This window comes from Gekko japonicus, unplaced genomic scaffold (assembly GCF_001447785.1).
Source record: "Gekko japonicus isolate JY-2015 unplaced genomic scaffold, Gekko_japonicus_V1.1 scaffold2451, whole genome shotgun sequence".
NCBI classification, from domain to species: domain Eukaryota; kingdom Metazoa; phylum Chordata; class Lepidosauria; order Squamata; family Gekkonidae; genus Gekko; species Gekko japonicus.
This window is the reverse complement of record NW_015171576.1, coordinates 137,549-159,998: the sequence shown is the minus strand read 5'-3', so window position 1 is coordinate 159,998 and position 22,450 is coordinate 137,549. Positions and strand designations below refer to the sequence as shown.

The following is a 22,450-nucleotide window of genomic DNA, read 5'->3' as shown; positions in this document are numbered from 1 at the left end:
TCAGGATTATCAGATCACCGACCCACTTATCCCTCACCTTATGAAAACGTTTTGAATTGCTTGCATGGATGTTGCTAGAAGTTGTGTGTCTAAAGTGCTAAATTTGAAAGTCTTCATGTGTTCAGTGATGTGGTCACTTATTAAAAACTACTTTTTGTGGTCTGTCTTATTATAATTGACAATAAGAGATAGTAGTTGTTTTTTGCTAGAAAGGCACTGACGTCAAACAAACATTTTAGCCCCGACCGTGCAGTAGAGAGTAGGACTGCGTCAGTATGTAATAAAGCACATTTCTTAAGGATATCGTATATGTTTCTACAGACTGGCTCAGTGAAATGGAGGCAGTGCATAACTACTATCACTTTCCATCATGAAAATGTCACGGAACTTCAATATGGATGCTCTAGGTCAGCTGTTAATTTGGTCAGTTTTAGCCCACCTACAGGCAACTTGCAGTACATATACTTTTGCTATGCTGTGTGTAAGATACATCCGTTTCTGAGTTAGCATTCACCAGGTTTTCAGTCTCTGTTGTACATCAATTTTAGAAGACAGAATGCAGATAGTGTTTTTCTTTCAAAACTGAAATTTCTGGAAACAAATTCTTACATATTGCTCTAGCTTTCTTTTACACTGCACCTTGGTTTGGAAATGGAGCCTGTCTATTAACTTTATTGGGTTTTACATTTATTTTGTCTTTGTTTCCTCCTATAGCGGTGAGCTTTTACAGCCTAAAAAAGTCTAAAATATTCTTTGTCTAAAATGATAACATGCAAGCTGTTTGTTTTTCAGGATTTATGGTCCTGTGTTTCAGTTCCAGTTCTTTCTACCATGGTTTTGTTGTATTTTTGCTTTCCCTAAATGTACATTTGATTTTTTTAAAAAAACCCTACCATGGAGACCTGGAACTGAAACTAACCTGCCTCAATGCTTGCGCACTGTTGAAAGCCTCTTTGTCATAAATATGAACCCTTTGAACTCTGCCTTTTTCTTTTTCATCCTGGGGTTTAATGGTTTCTCAGAGAAGCTCCAGCTTGGCATATAGACTTTTAAAAATAATTCAAACTTCTAAGCAGAAAGCACCAAATTGCAACATGCTATCAGTGTAGGTGTTGATTCAGCCTGCTGTTCTGTGTTTTTTCCCCCTGGAGGTAGCTAAGCTGTACTGATTGTTGGCATAACAGGTGTTCTAGAGTGTGTATACTACTTGAATGGAATAAATCTTAAACTAGAAAGTTATTCTCTAATTTGTTGCGAGAGGGAAATACAAGTATGACTGTGTTCATGTCTCTCAAGCTTGTATGTTATAAGCTAGTTTTAATTATTCCCTCCTGTGTCAAACACCTCCATTCCGGCTCTATAACATAGCAACCAGCAGCTGATCAAGACTCAAGAATAATGCAGAATAAAAGGATAAAAATACAAATTGTATAGAAATTATAAAGGCCAAAAAGCATGTGCATTCTTTAAATTCCCCCCAATATATCTATGAATAATATGTACTGTAGTGGAGAGAACAGGCCTGACCTGGATAGTTCAGGCTACCCCAGTCTCATCAGATCTCAGAAGCTAAGCATGGCCACCAAGGAGTACCAGAGTTGGCAATGCAGAGGCAGGCAATGGCAGACCATCTCTTGCACTGAAAACCCTATGGGGTCACCATCAATGCTCGCTCTAAGCTGTGGAGTCTTGTGAGCAAAAATTCTACTTCACGAGCTACTGGCATTAAAGTTGTGAGTGAGCGATTTGGCCACCGCATACGTTAGTTTGCTCTGGAGCTATCCTTCCTGAGCTAAGGCAAAAAAGGTGTGAGCCGGAGGCTAAAAAACTGTGAGCTAGCTCACACTAACTCAGCTTAGAGAGAACACTGGTCACCATGTCAGCTGTGACTTCACGGCCAAAAAAAAAAAAAGTGGAGAACAAAAGGTTTAAACTGTAATGCCAGATAGCTCTCCTTGCCTGTGGGTTAACCGATATTACGACCAACTAGTTTCTTGTCTTAGTTAATAGATGTATTAGGGATTTTTGTTAAATTCTCTGGAGGTTTATAGAACAACAACATTTTTCTTTGAATCCAGTGAAGAGTCTACTTCATGTTAAGTTTGTCCTACTAAACCAGGGGTCCCCAACATGGTGCCTGTGTCACCATGGCGCCTGCTGGTGCCCACCAAGTGTTTTTAGAAAGTGGGAAGGGTCAGGTGGGGGATTTTGCCCAGCACGGCTTCTGATTGGTCACTGGAGATTTGATTGGCTGTTCAGATTTTTAAAGACATTGCTTTGGCTGCAGCTGCCACCTCGGTACAAGGGTCTTCACCGTGTGACTGAAGGTAAGCTGTGGCAGCAATTTTCTTGCTGGCTTCTCCTCCTGCAGTAGCCATTTTGTAACAGCCATTTTGCAGTTGCACCCACCATGCCATGTCAAAATTTCAAAGGTGCCCACAGCTCTAAAATGTTGGAGACCCCTGTACTAGATACTAATGTGCCACATCTTGTTGCAGCAAAGCATTGTAAGTGAAAGCAGTCCTATCCATTGCATGTTACTAACAACCTGTTTCTGAATATATATGGGATACATATTTTTCTTAAGTAGAGCACGTCTTCAGCACATAATGAAAATTCCATGCTTCTTTTTCAGGCTAGCTCTTGTGGTTTCTTAATGGGCAAAAAGGCAGAGTGGCCAACCCCCTATCCTCACTAGTCACTTCTACATAGGTTGAATGTGCTGCCAGAGTAGGTCAGTGCTTTTGAGAACCAGAGTCTCTTTGAGAGACCATTTGCTCCTGGCTTTGAAGGAGGGAAGCTTGAAATAGCTGAAAGACCGTTTTCATAAGCTTGCCATAGCATAGCTTGTGGATCATTGGTACAGGTGGTTAGCTAGAGTTCTTGCTATCTCTCTTCTCTTCCCTTTTCAGCTTGCTCTGCTCCTTTAAAAAATACTGTATTAATATCTACAAAGAATTTTTAAGATCTGCTTTTTTTCCCCCTTGCCTCAGGTCCAGCAAGACTATGAACCTCTGTTCCAAATGCTTTGCTGGTAAGTGCAGCGTAAAGGTTTGGTTTAGAAGGTTGTTTTAGGGGTTTTCCTCCTGTTAAGACAATTCAAGACCCATAATCAGCTTCCCCTTTGGAGTTTATGTATGGGTATATGTTTCTTACTGTACATGCATGAAATCAGATCCTTCCCACTGCAGTGTCCCAGTTATTGACTTAAGTTTGTCGAAACAATGTGTGTGAAAGCAAGAACCTGTTGTGTACGATGTCACTAATCAAGTCTTCCTGTGAAGTTAGCAGAAGTTGCTTTCACAGGCATTGTCTAGTTTCAAGGGCATCCCACACTTCTGTAAAGAGTTCAGATTGCTGTCTTAGAATTTTAAATTCAATAATGCAGGTTTTTATTGTGCTAGTTAGAGTTGTAGAATAAATTTTTTCCAGTGTTTTATTTTTCAGTGGAAAATGTTCTGCTTTCTAAAGATTTATTGTTTCATAAAATTAATAATAATGAATTGCTCTTCCACTTTTAGTTAAGTTTGGGAGTTTCAAAGTTGTAATTAATGGGTGAGAGAGTGCATGTATGTTTTACTGATTTATAAATGGTGGGCGGATAAAACTGCAAATATATTATCAAATATATCGTCAAATTTTAAAAATCAAGTTATGCAATTCTTATGTATGTCTCCTCTCACATGGTGAAAGGATATTGTAATCAGTGATGTGGAGCTAGCAGGTTATGTTAGGGATGCTATGGAAAGTTGTGTGCAACAGAGCTGCCCCAGTGACCTCTGTGGGAGAGTTTTAAATTCTATTGAAACATATGAGTGGACAGCCAGGGTGTGCAAAAATTAGTAGGTCAACAGTTTTTATTGCCTTTTGTTTTTTTCTTAAATTTGTTCAGTGTAAGGGAAGTACAGGCTATATTGTCTTTCTGTGTTTACAGCCATTATTCCAATAAAAATAATTTCCACATACTTGCTTGAGCATAACCTTTAAACCACACTTGATAAGTCAAAGTAAAGATGCTAAATCAGGGTCACACTCAATTTAGGGCTTTGGAGAATTTTCCAGTTCATAATTTTCAGGAAAATCCATATCACTGGCTAGTTAACATTGTTTTGTGTTAGTAGCTTCTGTAATTGTGGGGATAATACTGCTGCCCAATCTATAGCTTTCCAGCAGCGAAACACGTAAAACACACTAGCTAATATTAGCAAGTAATTTCAGTCTTCCCCCTACAGACATTATTATTTATAACTTTTGATATTTCAAGTGCTGTATATGTGTGTTTTCCATACTTATTTTGTCCTTCCAATGGTCAGTATTCCCATTATACAGGTGAGGAGCCGGGTAGAGAGCCATCATCTTGTTGTGGTTAGTGTTGGACTAGGACCTGGGAGACCTGGGTTCAAATCCCTGCTCTCTGAAATGTAAGCTTGCTGGGTGACCATGGGCCAGCCACTCTCTCTTAGCTTAACATATGCCACAGGAAGGGCATTGCAAGGACAAAATGGGTGAGGAGGGAACAATGTAAGGTGTTTTGAGTCCCCACTCCAGCTCAACAGCATTTTGAATCCTGGTTTCCTAGGTCAAAGTCCCACACTGTGCTGTACAAGGCCACTTAGGGCTCATGTGTTCCTCAAAGATGTAATTATTTAAAAAACAACAATAGGATGGTTAAAATATTTGTAATCTTTCACAGTACTGATTTTTGGATCAGATCTCTTACAGCCCTGTAGAGTTGTGATCATACAATTAACAAGAGGAACTGACAAGTCCCGTAAACAGCATTATAGTACACAGTATTTACCCTCTGGGTGGCTTTGGTATCTATCTATAAAATGGCAAAAGCAATACTCTGTGTTAAAGGCTTTGTAAGGATAAAAGAATGAGGGTTAAGATACTTCATGTAAAGTGGAGTAGAAAGAATGTGTATGAATGAGGGAACAAACACCAATTATACCTATGCCACTTCCTTGGCTGTGATGAGTGCTTTTCTACTTAACCCAGAATATGCAAGAACTCCTTCTGTGTGGCTACTTCTCAGCTATGCAACTCCCGTTTCTGAGGATGCTGGATTTTCTTTTTTCCTTTTTGACAAAAAAGTATGCTGCAGCATCTTGATACATGTCTTTGGACTAGATTCTGCTTCACAATTGCAAGTGTGTTCTAGCCTATAAGCCCTTGTTCCAGAATCATTTAATTTAGTTCTGAACTGGCCAGATTTAAAAATTTACACAGTGGGACCAGGGACAGATGGAATGGGAATATTTCTACAATCCAAGGTGAAGCCCCACATCCAGCTGTATATGCATTGAACGTAACATGAGAATTATTCAACATATTTAGTGTCAGGGCAAGGGAGAGAAACAGACTAAAACAGCTAGTAGGAGGGGAAGGTAAAGCTAGATGGGAGAGGACTAGAGAAGGTGAAAAAGGAAAGATCAATCTAGGGAAGGGGAGGGGGGAGGGAACAGGAGGAGGATGCCAGGGGAAGAAACAGAATAAATTAGGTACATGGGGAGATGCAGGCTGCCAGTAGAGTCAGAAGAAAAGCCAGTGGGAGTGAGAAATGGGGAAATGAGCTCTGTGTGAGCCCTTGTAGGCCTCCTACAGGTACAGACCTTAATCTCAAAAATGTTACAGTCCTCTTTGTGTTGTTACAGTAGACAAATACAGGCATCTTTTTGGATGTTTTGTGTTGCTTTATTAATACAAAAGATGATTATAAATTGAAATTAAAAATCTGTAAGAGTGTGGTTTCTTCAGAGATAAACAATGGATGTGTCTAAATCTTGAGTACTGGACAAGTGGATGCTCTGAGATAATCTTCAAGGTTATCTAAGAAGCTGATATGCAAACAAGTTTTACTGGTAATATGCTTTGTTGTTTCCTGCTGTTGAAACCTTTATTAGAGAGCATTCATTTTCTATTTATATATTAACTTTGGTTTACCATAAAAATGGCCTGACATTCAGCGGGCCAGTCATCATTGGATTATACTGTTAACTGCCTTCAAAGCCTAAAACTTTATCAGTTCACTTAATTCTATTTTTGAGTATGTACAAGTTGAAGAGACTATATATTTAGCGGATCAAAAGCACACCATCCAGGTATTTTGTATAGCTAAGAATAACAATATCAAGACAAAATATAATCTGTCTTCCAGCTGTTGTCTTCTATTACCAGATTATGTTTAGGAAACCCTGCCAGTGTGCTTCTCATTCTGTCTCTAGAATTTGTACAGAAGTTAGTTACTGTAGCACTCTGGGATTTTAGCCAGACCACATAAATAAGAAAAATGTGATCTTTTAAAATTGAACGTTAGTGTGATTCAGAAGGTTAAAGAAATGAAACTGAATCACTATAAAATCTATGTGTTAACCTTTGAGACTTCTTTCTTATTTACCTTTACCTTAAATTAAAAGACTGCAAAATGAATGTAGGAAGGAAAACTTGCAACTTCTTGATATTCACTTCATTTTCTCTTTCTCTTTTTTAGAAAAAAGAAATCCACACAATGAAACAGGTTAGTAACTGGTAAAATTAATTGAAAATTTGGGGGGGATTAGGTCCGCTATTCCTTTCCTTTGTACAAAGCTGCATTTCTCCCATATCTCATTGAAATATTATTATATCAAATATGCCTTAGCTCCTTTTAGATATTGGGTATAATTGTATTCCTTTCAACTGAAGCCTTGTTCAGGCTTCAGAAGAACTTACACTGTATTCAAGTGTAAGGGAGCAGGATTGTGCTGCTTGGCTCTGCCTTCAGATGTCCACATATACAGCTGAACATTTGCAAAGGGCCCTACTCATGCAGGTGTCTCCACAATTAACCTTTGAGTTGAACCCTTTCCTAAAGCATCCCTGATGGCATACAAAGCCTGGGTTTGTGTGCTTGCGGGGCTTGCTGGAGATCTCAGTCAATGGACATGATCCTGTACTCTGCTATGTAAATAAACCTTTGAACTCCTGAACAGAGCTTAATTCTTACATATTTCTGAATTACCATGATCAGATGCATCCTATAGTGAAAGCATTTTCCTTCCTGAAATAAACTCTTCGATGCTGTAGGAAGATGACTCAAGAATGCTTGAAGTAATGTTGCTTAGCAACCCATTTAACCTGTTGAACACAATAACGCCAAAGAGCTTAGTGTCCAAATGATACATTTAAAAATCCTGCATTTGGAAGTGACATAATTCCTAAATACAAACTGCTAACCTAAGCTTCAGATTAGTACATTTATAGGGCTTGTAAAATTTAGTGTACATATTCATTTTGGAAGCATCTAAATGAGAGATCATTTTGATTTAAATAAATGTCACCCCTTTTCCTTGCTGAGTGAAATCATGATTGAAAATCAATCCACCGTGCCCAGACGTAGGGCATATTCCCAAGTCAATGTATAGAAGGTTACAACTAGTGGTGGCAAGTGAAGTAAAAATAGAGTATTGTGGTTCAAACAATTTTGCATTCCCTTCTGTAACTTTAAATCAGACTAAATTAGCTATTGATGTGCTTACAAATAGATAAATCACATCAAACTTCAGGCTTTTTGTCATTTTTTGTCCTTTTAATATAACTGATCTTCATGTAAACACTTTAAATCTTGTTTTAGAGTAACTAACAGTGCCATCCGAAAGAGATTAAAACCTTTCTAAGGGTGTGGTCACACAACAAACTTACCATGATTTGTTCCCGCTGTAGATTTGATCGGGGATATTTTTTAGCAGAATCGGATGATCACACATGATCACACTTGCATCGCGCAACAAAGCTCCAGGCACTGTCCAGACAGCCACACCGCCCAAGTGGCGGCACGGCAAAATTAAAAAAAAAATCTTTGCACGCGTGCACATATGTGCATAAGCACATGCGCGAATCACGGCTCCTGCTTGGATGCAGGGTTTTTCCACGAACAGCGAACAAAATGAACTACCGGTGTGCAACGGAGTACTGGTCTATGTGCGCTTGAGCGTTCATGAATTTAATATATTCAGCGCAGGATTGGTCATGTGCACAAATGGTGAAAGCCAGGGGGGAGGGGAAACTACCACAAGGAGGACGTACAGATGACCTAATCGCATTCATAGCGAGAGATGGCTGTCCAGATAGGAGAAATTGTGGATTCACAGCGCAAGTAGTAGGAAAGTACTAAATTTTCCTGGTGCCGGAAAACATGCTAGAAAACCGGGATTATTGCGGGGGTGAGTCCGCTTCGATACGGGAGACAAAATCGGCTGTCTAATCAGCCGTTTTAAATGCGATAGGGAACAATTGTGAAACCCGCTCAAAATGACCATGTGACCATGACCTTAGTCCACTGATGTCATTACTTTGCTGAGGAATATTCTGCAGAATATTAAAATAAAATATGTGGTTTACTGCAGTCAAAATATACATCATTAATAGCAAATGATAATTAGCATGGTATGTTCGCAAATTACATGGAGCTGATGTGTTGATACAGGTAAATGGCCTTTGTTGCATTGTTGAAGAAGTGAGAAAAACTTATAAATGTAAGCTGTAGTGGCTAAGTAATTGCCACAAAGCTGTTCCCTGTCTTTTTGAGGTTATATGAGTAAAGAAGCACATGGAAATGCCTTGCTTTTCTAAAGGAGAAGATTTGAAATCTACAGCTCAACCTGTAATAAAGAAATAACCAGGAGTAATGGAGAGAAATATTATCTCCCTTTCCCATCTGAAGTACCTTCAGGAGACACTCTGGAGGGGACACTGGAGGTACCAAAAAGAAGAAGAAAGCAATAGGCCTATCCTCAAATCTGCTACTCTGCCAATTTCTGTCTAGCTCCCAGCAACAAATTCTGCAGCAGATTTGCTTGTATTCATTGGCAGTATTTTGTAACTGATCAATGGAAATTACATCCCATCATTTAAAGTAGCTTTATCTGTAGTAAGGGCTGCTGGTTGTATACAATCTGGGTTGGGTGTTGTTGTTTTTTTTGAGTTTTTTTACCATATAATCAAAAGCAACATTTATGGCATTCTCACCTAATATGAAAATAAAAATGGGGTATGCTTTTTAAACTGTTGAAAAGGAGTGAGTTTGTATTCTAGGATGTCTGACAAGTTTATTGTGGCATGAACGTACGCAAGTCTGTAAGAGAAATGATTCAGTAACTTAATTTTATCTTCAGGGTTCTTTATGTTTATATCTTTAAAAGTACCAAGTACGTGGAGATTTCCCCCACCCCCCCATGAATCACCTGCAGGTGGTCTTCTGAGGTTTGAGGGATTGCATAAGACAGGGTTCCTCAAACTTTTTGAGCCTTTGGTCAACTTTGGAATTCTGACAGAGTGATGGGTGCAACCGTAAAATCGCTGCCACAGAGAGTGGTGTAATGGCATAAGAATATAGCTTAAAATATATATGACCTATTAACTTAAAAAATCTGTATGATGACCAACTCATTCTACCAATTTCTCATGCTATATTTTCATTTTTATCTTATGTTCTTGTAACTATGTAGCATTGCTTAAAATAGTATGCCTAAAAATGTGACTGATATTACTTTCTGCTGCACCATAAAATCATTTTTTCTCAGCCAACCACTTTGGCAAACTAAAATAATACTAAATCATTATACACATTCTATAAGGTAGTAGAAATCATTATTTTTGACACTGTGCTGCTAATGCAACTGTTTTGTGCTACAATAAAGTGGGGCTTTAAACAAATGCTTTCTTTTTTGAGATTAGTTTATGCGTGTCTATACAAGAAGATAGGGTATAACTTGGTTTGCTAAATGGCATCTTTCCTATAAAGTGGGTTTACTTAAATCAAAATTGTCTTGGTTTTATCATCAGTGTAGGTTTGAAAAACCATAAAAGCTGCTTTAGTGTCCAATCGTTATGCTTCAGATTAGCGCTTCACCTCTCTTTGTGGCAGGTTGAAGGACTCAATGTGTATTTTTATGGGCTTATCAAATTGGCTCATTAAGTGGCTAAAGGCATCATTCTTGAATGTAATACAGGAGCTTTGTACTCTCCCTCCTCCCTTTCTTCATGTGACTCCCAGAACAGCTTTTAGATTTGCAGCGCTGGTACAGAAATCTAGAATTAAGCGTGGTTTATGTGTGTTTGTATACATGCACACAGTTTGCTTATAAATAGAGCCTAGCAAAGGAGACATGGCTGTATTGTACAGTTGATTTGAGACTTTTAGTTGACCTGCAGACATGACATCTTGATCCCAGTACCAGTGTCTAACAAATCTATAGTTTGTTAAGCTTTGTTTCTGACCCTGCTATCCGTTGCAGAGTTTCTATTGGGCGATACAAATATAATAGCATTTGGCCTGTTAACACTTTCCCTGTGGAATACTTATCTACAAATTCAAACAGGTAATCTGGAATATTTGAATATTTCGTTTCTGCCACTATATATTGAGACTTAGTACTATGTTCGCAGTAGCAACAAATTTCCCAGTGCACGAAGCAAAGCATGATATGCTAGCCTTCAGTTGAAGGGGCAGTGGTATTCTGAGCTGCCTAAGAGCATCCTCTTGTGTATAAGAAGACTGCAGTACAATTTCTCCTGCATTAGAGCCTGATAAGAGTTGGCACCTCAATTTGTGTGTCTCCATTAGTCTGGTGCTTTGTGGTATACTTTAACAGCATTCGGGCTTGCCTTTATAGCTGGAGCCCGTTGAGTATTTGGTGCAAGACTGTTTCTAAAGTTATTCTCTGGACTAGTATTGTGAACACTTTGTGTTCTTGTCTACTTTATATTGAGCTGATTTAGCATGCTTTTTAAATTTTAAGCATAACTATTGCTTTGAATGACGATAAATGTGGCCAGCATCTGTTGTAGCTGTGAAACAAAAAATACCCAACTTCAACAGTATACTTGTAAATGAGGGTCATTTTTAAAGTGATCCATAATGTTTAGTTCATGACCCATTAATTTTATACTCACAGTTGAGCTATGACCATGCAGAACAGAAAGATAGGAGATGGTAAATGTATTATAAACTGGAAGATGAAATGGCCAATTGGTTCTAGCTATGTATTCATTCCTCTAATGAATGTGTGTGTTAAGTGCCATCAAGTCGCTTCCAAATTGTTGTGACCCTATGATTTAATGACGTCCAAAATGTCCTATTGTTAACAGCTTTGCTCAGGTCTTGCAAACTAAGGGCTGTGGCTTCCCAGATTGAGTTGATCTATTTCATGTTGGGTCTTCTGCAGAGTCCAACTTTTCCTAGCATTATTGTATTTTTACTGAGACTCTTGTCTTTTCATAATGTGAGCAAGGTATGATATCCTCAGTTTAGTCATTTTAGCTTCTAAAGAGAATTCAGGCTTGATCTGATTCGATCTAGAAACCACTAATGAATACCATTGCCATATGACGTCAGAACACTATATGAAATATGGCTTAGTCCAGGGCAGCTTTATTATGTGCTTGTGTAAATAGGTATTCCATTAAATTGCAGAATGTTATCTGTTAATTACTAACTACACAAAAGGTCTGACTCTTGGTTTATTATGAAAGAGTCCCACACTGTTACTCTTTTACACTTTGGATGTATGTTCTGTGACTATGCAGCAAATTCCACTAAGTATGATTGAAGATCTGTATGCAAAGACATACGGGAAAACTTTTCAAGGAGTAATGTTGAGGTTGTATGTTTCCCTTTCTGTCAAAATGTTTTATACATGTTTAGGGCTTTGTAGTACTCTGTTCTTATATTTTGTCTTATTAATAATATCTTCATCAAACTTCTAGCTAATTAACCTTGCTCTCTGCATGACCTACTAAAACATCAGCTCTAATTCAGTCCCTTGTGTTTTGTTCTCAGATGATTAAAAATGTTTAGCATATGACTTAATTATGAGGAAACTTTTGCACATTGTCAGTGTGATGGCAAAAGGGAATGGGTGTGGGGGTGGTCAGTTTGATTGTTTTAGTTCATTAGTTATTTTTGTAGCTCCTATTCTCTGGTCCATGTATGCAGGAGTGGGAAGGAAGGGAATCTTCTCTTTGCCCACATTTAGCAATGTGGCTGAATTATGGAAAAGCCTGCTCTCTGTTTTGTATATTTTCACATTTGGAAACCTTTGTGTAGTTTATAAAGACACTGGTGATTTGTTCCTCAGCAGTCCCTGCGGAGTTGGTTCCATATTACAATCTAATTCCACGTCCGTGTCGCGCACTCCTGAGCCGTTAATTTGTACATTTCGATGCAGTTTGTTTCATCGTGTTTTTGTAATCCAAACTGAATGTAACGAGCTGTGTGCTTTTGGGACCCTGCCTTGCCTTGCCAATTAGAACAAGTGGTTACTGAGAGAGAGAATGTTTTAAATAAAACATGGCACCACTGAGTGGTATTGTAAGATCATCTGGGAATAAAAGGAACTGTTTAACTCTTTCTCTCTAGAAGAGAGATCAGTGTATGAGAGGATGATGTTCAGGTGTTCAGTTCTTTTTAGACAGGTAATTAAATTCATGTTTTTCCCCAAATATAATGTCTGTTGGAAACATGGTCCATTCAGACTTGTATTGTGTAGGCAGAAATGCAACATGGTGGTATACATTTTTGAGACTTCTGCAAATCAAAATCACACAAGAATACTTAAATGCCCACTTCCCCTGCTGTTTCTTTAAATAGAATGACAAATAATACACCTAATAGATGTAGGGTCTTTGTGTCTGCATGAAATGTGGTAAGGAGGGTCCGTGTTTGTTTGTTATAACAATACTGGCATTAATTTACCTGCTGTGAGCCCTGATCACTGTGTCTTAAAATAAGACAGATTTACTTGAACCCTAATATTAAACACTTCATGTTTTTCTACTAGAAGCTTTTGGAGAAGATGTGCAGGTGTCATCTTAAGTTTAGTAAGAAGGCCATTCTCTAATTTTTGACCAATATGCAGTATCCTACATCCAAATGAAGATATATTGACAGGGCTTGCAGGGTTGTATGTGCAATACTGACTGTTGGTAGCATGGGTAGAAACCAGTAGTGTCCTGTATGTAAATTAGAATAGGCCCAAACCAAGCAAGTCTGTTATGAATGGAAGAAAGTGTCAAACAATTACTTAAAGATGTACAAAATAGGGTTGCCAGGTCCCAACGACGTGCCGGCAGGAGAGTGGGAGGGAACGTTCCAGGAGTGAGGAGCACCATGACATGCCTATGTCACCAGGAAGTGACGGGATGTCGGGTGGCAGTGCTCTGGTTTTTGGGCAAAACTCTGTGGTAGAGTTATGTATAAATCATAGAGTTTTGCCCAAAAAACAGAGTGACGTTGCCGACATGTCTGCATCACTTCCGGACTGGGGGTGGGTGTCTGGCAACCCTAGTACAAAATAAAATGTGAACCATTTACTTACTTGTAAACACTGCTTACTTCAGGACAAAGTTGTGCCCACTTGTAGCAAGTCATCAATAAGATTTTTTTTTCTTTTGCACCATTAACTATGGAAGATCTTAGGCCTTGCCTTGTTTTAAAAAGAAACAGAGTAGGTGGAGGCAGCACACACTCATGGTTACTTTAAAATAGAATAAGCTAGTTCTTTATGATCTACTATTATATTCTTGATAAGATTTTGTGTGCATTTTTTCTTTAATAACTTAACATGGACAGTTCTGGGCATATATGTAGCTTAAAATAATAGTGAAGTGTTACGTGTCTGCTTTGCGCTATAGAACATTTCACACATATGCAGATGGCAACTTGTGTTTTCCAGAATGTGTATACAAGGCAGGAAGTGCAGCTAACAGGGATGCTCGAACCCTTGCTCATGTCATAATCAGCAGTTGCGAATAAACACAAGGTCACTGAGGTGCTGTTTTTGGCATGTAACACTCTCCCTCCCACACCGCTGACAATACAAATGTCTTCCCTTTGTGGGGCTTCATTACAGCAGTATGGGCAATTGGAAGTTCTCTAGTAAAATAGGCGGGCAAGAAGAGCACTTTCCATATGGTTAAAAATGCTGGGTATTATTTACAATGCTACTTAACTGGCCACATGATTTTAAATTGATCATCATGACTTTCAGATGGGATTGCCCAAACCTTACCATCAAATCTCATATCACAGACAGGTCCACAGATTGTACCAAAATAAAAGTGTTTTGCTATATAAAAGTCAGCAAAAAAAAACTAAAGCACGGTCTCTATCCCAAGGATCCCAATCTAAATTTAGACAGTGTAGGGGGAGACCAGAGAGAGAATTAGTAAACTGAGACGATAATTTAAAAGAACCATAAATGTAGCATCTAGTATAAGAAAGTACACTCCAGCTATAAGCTAAATCTAGGACAGAGAAGAATGCTTTCATTTTAGCTCCTTTCCCCAACTCATTCCTGTTGTGCATGGAAGGGACAAATCCCTGGAAATCTCTGGCTTGCTGCAGCTTTTAAAGGACAGTGAGACACAGAAAGCAAGAGTCTAGTTTGTCATGTGCCCTTGAAGTGACTGAATCTGGAGCCCTTGCATTACCTCACCTGGATCCCAGGTAGTAATTTGAGGGATGTGTGTGAATCACAACGGATCTCCCAGTTACAGAGATAAGTTCCCCTTTTGAAGTGCAGTAGCTACCTAATTACACCTTTAAAAAAGGCAACCACCATGCTAGCTCAAAGTTTTTATATGGAATACAAATGGGGACCCGCAAGAAACTTGGGGGAGCAGCTATCCCATCCCCCCACCTTTGCTTCCTCCCCTCTCCCCCTACTTCTGTCTCTCACTCTTCCTCCCTCCTGCCATCTGTTATCTTACTCTGTCTGTCCTCCACGCCTCTCACTTCCTCTCTCTTTCTGTCCCCCACCCCATCCTCCCAATCGTCTACCTGAAGAAAAGATTGGATTTATACCCTGCCCTTCAAAGGAGTTTGTAAGTCTCAGAGTGGCTTACAAACTCCTTTCCCTTCCCTTCCCCACAACAGACACCCTGTGAGGTAGATGGGACTGAGAGGTCTTTCGAGAACTGCCCTTTCAAGGACAGCTCTTGTCAGAACTATGGCTTGCCCAAGGTCATCCAGCAGCTGCAAGTGGAGGAGTGGGGAATCGAACCTGGTTCTCCCAGATTAGAGTCTGTACACTAACCACTACCCCAAACTGGCTCTTACTACACCAAACTACCTGTCCCTGCCCACAGCAGCAGTAGCAACGGCGTCTCTCCAGGAACCACAATGGAATCTCCCAGCTATAGAGATCAGTTCTCCTTTGGGTTGCCAGCTCCAGGCTGGGAAATTCCTGGAGATTTGGGGGTGAAGCCTTGGAAGGGTCAGGTCTGGGGAAGTCCCCAGAGGTTGGTGCAGAGTGCTGGATTCAGGGGCTTGCTGCAAGCCAGCACTTAACGGATTTCCAGAACAAAGTTTGAATCTAGTGGCACCTGTAAGACCAACAAAGTTTAATTCTAGGTATAAGCTTTCATGGGCATGCACACTGAACTGACCTCCAGCTTCTCAGGCAATTTCAGAGTAGGTGCAAGATCCTTTAGAACATTGCAGGGAGCAGGCATTGCATACGCCTGAGGTAAACAAAGTAATGGTCACTTAACTGCCCTCCTGTTACTGTCTTTGGCCGTCTCTCTCTCTCTTTCTCTCTCTCCCCCTTTCAGCTTCTTACCCTTTCCCACCCACCCCCAATATTCCTTTCCTGATTTGGTCGATCCTGTTCTTGACCCAGCCGAGGATGCAGGTCCATGAGGTGGGGGGGCAGGGAGAGGGAACCATTCAACCATGCGGTGGAGGGGGGGAAAGGAAGTTGGTTTAAAGAGACAGGGATGTGGCTGAAGCGGGGTTTGACTGACGGGGAGGTGACCCGAAGGCAGTAGAGAGTTCCCCCCCTCAGCTGCTGCTGCTTCCTCATCTTTGTGCGCTGCCACAGGCACTGCCGCCTCATCCTCCTCCATGACTTGACTGACTGAGGGGACAGAGAGCATGAGAGAGGCTGGCTGCCACAGTTATTTCTTCCCCTCAGCCACTGCCTCATCTTTGTGCACTGCCTCATCAGTCACCTCCTCGTCCTCCTGCTTGGCGGGGCTTTGTTCAGAGTGGCCAGGGGGGGGGGCAGGGCGGGGTTGAAGGCAAGGGCCAGTGTGCATGCATGAAAGGTGAGTTTTTGGCAACATGGCTTGCCTTTTATATATATAGGATGAAAAGGTCATTACTCATACTTTAAAACTTCTTAAATTATTTTAGAGAGGCACTTCTACTGAAACTTATACATTGTTGCTTCATATCTATTATGAAGGTTATGACACTTGAGCCCTTATACCCTCAACTCCTGAACCTTTTCAGTCATGTGATGTCTGGACTGAGCATATTCCAATTACCTTGCCCAGATTAATCTGAGAATTTTTATTGTTGTGCACCTACTTGCCACAGCACTACAGCCTTGAAGAAAAATGTAACTTTCTATTTAGACAGTATTTATTTGCAATGTGTATGGATAATAATAACCACAACAGGAATAATACATTCTAAAGAATGTGAATAAAACAGCTAAGTATTATGAAGGAAAGGCAAATAATAACAATAACCAGTGGTGTTCCAAATGTAGGCATACTTGGACCAGTGGAAATTTATGTAATCACATCATATAGATTTTGGGTGCTCAGTGAAATTTTTAAAATACTCTAGGTTTGGCTAATAAATTGGGAGGGTCTGTATTGTAAAGGCAAATGTGACATTCTTCTAGCAGCAGCATGGTGGTGGTAAATGTGCATGGAGTTCCACTATACTTCCTTCTCAGTTCTAAACCTCTTGAGAAATTACTCCACTTATTAAAGCATATTACATATAAATATGCAGATTAATTATATTTTGTAAATGGGGTTACAATTTACAAAGTATCCCAGAAGCATACCAAAAAAGTCATAAAACCTTTGATGTATACCCTTTCATACTTCATGTAACCATCAAAAATCATAGGGTTAATTGTGCCCCACTGAATCATGCCCTTCTTATTTTCTTTTCCAAATAAAGGTTAAAACTAAAACATTATTGGGGAATGAATTATTATTCTTGCAATCAGTAGGAAAATGAAATTACTATTTGTTGTTGTTGTTCAGTCACACAGTCGAGTCCGACTCTTCGCAACCCCATGGACCAGATCACGCCAGGCCTTCCGGTCTTCCGCCGTCCTCTGAAGTTTGCTCAACACTGTCTAACTATCTCATCCTTTGCCGCCCCCGTCTTCTTTGACCTTCAATCTTTCCCAGCATCAGGGTCTTCTCCAGTGAGTGCTCCCTTCTCATTTGGTGGCCAAAGTATTTGAGCTTCAGTTTCATTATCTGGCCTTCCAGGGAACAGTCAGGGTTGATTTCTTTTAGGATTGACTGATTTGATCTTCTTGCAGTCCAAGGGACTCTCAAGAGTCTCCTCCAGCACCATAGTTCAAAAGAATCTATTCTTCGGCACTCGGCCTTCCTTATAGTCCAACTCTCACAGCCATACATGACTACTGGGAATACCATTGCTTGGACCATGCGTATTTTTGTTGGCAGGGTGATGTCTCTACTTTTTATCATGCTGTTTAGGTTCGCCATCACTTTCCTCCCAAGGAGCAGGCGTCTTTTAATTTCATGGCTGCAGTCACAGTCTGCGGTGATTTGATGACTAGGGAGCCATGTACCTGATGTTATCTGCAGGTCGTCTTGAAGAAACAGGCTCTGAAGAACTGCTCTTCCAAAAGCAGCATCAGTTTTAGCACAGTGCATCACCACCAGGAACTTCTCAAAGGCTGAAGTCAGTGAACCAATAGCAGACCTGCAGAGATATGTCACCAAGTATCTGGAGAAAGTGGCAGAATCAGGAGCCATAATGACCCTTTCACAGTACTAGCTTGCTTGATACGTTCGCATCAAACTTTAAAGCCAGGCATCTTTCCCGGCATTTGAAAGACATGTTTGCACTCACTGGAGAAAACCCTGATGCTGGGAAAGATTGAAGGTCAAAGAAGACGGGGACGGCAAAGGATGAGATGGTTAGACAGTGTCAGCGATGCAACGAACATGAAATTGAGCCAACTTCAGAGGACGGCGGAAGACAAGAGGGCCTGGCGTTGTGAGTCAAAGTTTGCTTTGTCAGATAACCAATATATAAGGAATATTATCATCCATTGGCTCCCTTGTGGAAGCACTTTATACAGTAGAGCCGCCTGAACTTGATTTTTGTCCTAGGATTTTTTCCATCCAGAAGGCAAGGATTTGTCAGCTGCTAGTCCAATACTTTATTTCATAGTCTGAGTAGATAGAGGAAGGATTAGAGATTGTGTAAAATGCATGTTGCCACTTTTGAGTGCAATGTATGCTTTTCACACATCTGTTGTGACTGGTTTGCAGTCTCTGGCAAAGTGTATCTCAGCAGATGCTTTCTAAAGCCTCAAAATTATAAAACATTTGTGAAATTAACTGCGTATTTTAGTGAGTGGATTTTTAAAACCCATCTGCAGGTTACTGTGCAGTTTGTAATACTAGCTGCAGGGCTTTGCTTATATTATAATTGGAAGTATAGTGTGATGGTGGTACCTGTTCAAATATATCTCAGATAATATATGCACTGGGATCAGTGCATGATGTGTTTGGGGATGGAAATAGTCTGGATTATTTAAATGGATACTCTCTTTTTTGTGTATGGAAAGCCCTGTACATATTTAATAAACCAAGTAAGATCAGAAATATAAAATGAAAGGGAACAATTCTGGTTTCATGTAAAGGGTAACTGCAACTGGCAATAGTAAAACAGTGTACTTGTGTTGTATCCTTCAGTGCCTTCCATATTACATGGGTACAGCTGACTAAGCAAAATAAATGTTTCAAAATGCCATCAAATAAGACTCAAGTTGTAGTCCAATTCCAATTCCAATAACCTTTATTGGCATAAAACCAAGCTGTAGTCTTCCATGCCTGTGCCCCATCACTAATAATCATGACCAGGGCTCTTTTTGTAGAAAAAGCCCAGCAGGAACTCATTAGCATAATAGGCCACACCCAACAGCAGAACTCAATTATCATATTAGGCCACACCCTGACAGTGCAGCACATTAGCATATTAGGCCACACCCATCTTGGAATCCAGGCTCCCATTCTCCAATGAGCCTTCAAGCCTCTCCCATTGTTTCCAATGGGCAATCCTGTCATTCCTTTTACACATTCCAGTTAATTGTCCCTTTGAAACTGTACCACACCATTTTAAGTAACAGCAAAATGAAGAGCATGAACATGTACAGAGTGCACATTTCTTGCCAATGTTCTCTCTAAGCTGCACACGGCAAAAGGAAATTTTAAAAGGACTCTGATCTGAATGCCCCCCCAATCTTGTTTAAGCAGATCGGCTTACTGTTTAAAAATAGACACCCTGTGAGGTAGGTGGGGCTGAGAGAGCCCTTTCAAGGACTGCTCTTGAGAGAACAGCTCTGAAAGAACTTGTGATTGACCCAGGGTCACACCAGCAGCTGCAAGTAGAGGAATGGGGAATCAAACCCGGTTCTCCCAGATTAGAGTCCATGCTCCTAACCACTACCAAACTGTAACTCAAAACATTTAGAAGCAAGTATAAGAAACATAGGACACCCTCTCCACCATATCAGAGCCTTTAAGCAGATCATTTCCAAAACAGCCCTTCAAAGCCTAATTACATGAACTGAGCAGCAAGGAAGATACTCTGTTTTGAAAAGTATTTCCCTCATAAATACTCAGAGATCCTGTGGTCTCCCAGCAGTGACATTCACAAGCAGTGGACATCCCAGAAGACTAAAGATCCATCAGAGTCCTCAACAGGATGCTTAAGAAATGGGGAGGGGGGGGGAGAGAATGAGAAGGCACTTAACCCAAAAACACTGGGACACACTTCAGCTTAGTAATTTGCCAAGCATATAAAAGATCAGACAGATCATTTCACTTGTGGTCATTACTGGAAAAAGATGGTGTATCTACAGCATTTATGATCCCAAATGTAGTTGCCAGCTCTGGGTTGGGAAATACCTGGAGATTTTGGGGGGGGAGCCTGGAAACAGTGCAGTTTGGAGAGGGGAGGGTCCTCAGCGTGGTATAATTCCATAGAGTCCACCCTCCAAATTAGCCATGGACTGGTACGTATAAGTTGCATATAGTTACCATACATAATGCTGATTTATGCACAAAAGCCAGCAAAAAGCAAAGATCCTGATACAACAACCACAAATATAGAACATAAACACAACCAAGAAATCTTTCTTCATCCCTATTAAAGATCCAGGGTTGGATTGAATGCAGTGCCATTTAGTTTCAAATCTTTTCTAAACAGTGAGAAAACTCTAAACTACTGCTAGTTAATGCAAACAAAGTTTAGCTGTCGTTTTAGAGGGTATGCCAGCACCTAAACTACATATAAGATTTTGTACGCAAGTCTGACTTTTAAAACTAGCACCCCATTTGTCCTAACATCTCCCATTAGCCTCACAAACGCATGTAGAGATGGGGGTGTGTGTGTATGTGTAATGGTCTTATTAAAAGAAAAAATTCCAAAGAAACCTATCTAATCACCCAACTATTTAACATTTCTTTTTTTTAAAAAAAAGGACAGCTTATTACCCAGCACAAGGAAAGCCCTAGTCTATACCTTACACCCGAGGAGCCCTGTTGTGTAATTAAGGGCAGGCAGAACAGCAAAGTCACCCTACAACGGATTGGCCTCTTGCCTGTTTTTGTAAAGAATCTGTTTACAAGAGGAGTCTCCAAAGATCACAAGGGACAAAAGAGATTCCAGCATCCATTGTCCAGTCACCCAAGCAAGCTGTACCAGAAACAGGGACAGAATGATGGAGGAGGAAGGGGTGTGTGTGTGGAGAGAAATAGAAGAGAGGCTCGCTCTCGGCAGGGAAGGTGGCCAGGTGGAGGGAACCTGGGAGCAGAGACACTCTCTGAAAGCCGCTGCTGCCGCTGTTTAAACTGCCCCCCACCCACTCCACGTGCAGCTGGCATGGGGCGGCCGAGAGAGAGCTCGCCCAGCCAAGAGAGAGCTGCCCAGCAGCGAGCCCTCTCCCTCTCCAGGGGGACGCTGCAGTGGTGGCGCATGGGGGGATAGCCTGCAGCTGGGCAGGAGATGATGAGATGCCACCATGGTGGGGAAGGCGAGCTGCTCCTGAGCAGGGGCGCCAAGGGACATGTTGCTGCGGCATCTTTCGCTACGGCCAGCCTAAGTTGGGAGTGGCCGGCAGAGAAGGGCAGCGAGAGCAGAAGCCAAGCATTGGGGAGGACGAGGGAGCAGCCTAATGGGAGAGCGGCAGCCCTGCAGGAGGGTGCCGCCCTGGAGTAGCCTGAGCATGCCGACGACCTCACTGCCATGCAGGCAGGCTGTGCGTGGCTCACTTAGTCCTGGCCAGCCGGCCGGTGGCCTCCCCTGCTCTGACGAGCCAGCCTGGCCCGCACCGTGGAGGGGAAGGAGGGCGCCCAGGGACTTCCCACCTCACCCAAACACCCCGCATGCACACCCACACCCTGCCCACCTTCCCCGACAGCGCCGGCCATGGCAGGCCCTTGAGGGCTGCCGTGCTGCAGAGGGAAGGAGGGTGCCCGGGCCAGTGTTCCCTCTAAGCTGAGTTAGTGTGAGCTAGCTCACAGTTTTTTAGCCTCTGGCTCTTAGCTCAGGAAGGAATGGCTCCAGAGTGAACTAATGTATGCAGGAGCCAAATTGCTCCCTCACAACTTTAAGGCCAGTAGCTCACAAAGTAGAATTTTTGCTCATAAAACTCCACAGCTTAGAGGGAACATTGGCCCAGACCGGAGCAGCAGCGGGATGAGCACATGCTCTGGTGCTTGTTGCTGCTGTTGCTTCTTCTTCCACCGAGGGCGGGGCGGAGCAGGGCTTTTGGCGAGGGAGGGGTGAGGGGCGGGGCAGGCTCAGAAGCCAGACAGAACGCCGTTCCGGGGCATTCTGATCCCAAAATAGTCCTGATCATGACAATGGAATTATACTTTTGGAATGTTTTGTGGAGTGGAGTGTTTTGTGTTGTGGACCTAGATCATGTTGTTTCAGCAACAGCATGAGAGCTCTGAAATATACGTGTGGAGATCCTGTAAAGGAAGGTGCATAGAAATTATTTTCTTTAAGATAGTGCTGGAAACTCCTGTTCGTCAGTTTTCTTGGCTGTGTTTTAATATGGGGTTTTATATGTATGTTGCTGTGGTTTAAAAGGGCAGGCCTCTAGAGTAAAGAAAAAGAGGGGGGCTAGATGGATGACCATTGAAGTGTGTTATGATTGGATGGGAGCTATACCCTAGGGGGCAGAGTTGACTGGTTTGTAGAGAGAGCATTTTGTTCAGTGTGTGTGTGGGAAGAGAGTGAGTCAGGTGCTCTGGAATGTGAGAGAAATTAGTGTTCTTTGTGGAAGTCATTAGCCTAAGTGACAAGTTAGGAAATTAAGCTTTGTGGAAGTTACTAGTGTAAGTGTCAAGAAAGAAAATAAGCCTTTGTGGCTAGATCTATTTAAGG

At 41.3% G+C, this 22,450-nt stretch overlaps 1 protein-coding gene across 2 annotated transcripts in view; it reads left to right on the top strand.

Annotated features, from left to right (window-relative positions):
• ZFAND3 (zinc finger, AN1-type domain 3) overlaps positions 1-22,450 on the top strand; it is a 222,268-nt gene that overhangs the window by 73,419 nt on the left and 126,399 nt on the right. For both annotated transcript variants that reach the window (XM_015419808.1, XM_015419809.1), the window contains exons 2-3: positions 2,994-3,034; positions 6,494-6,520. In XM_015419808.1, coding sequence (XP_015275294.1) covers positions 2,994-3,034; positions 6,494-6,520 — 68 coding nt within the window. The remainder of the gene's footprint in view (positions 1-2,993; positions 3,035-6,493; positions 6,521-22,450) is intronic.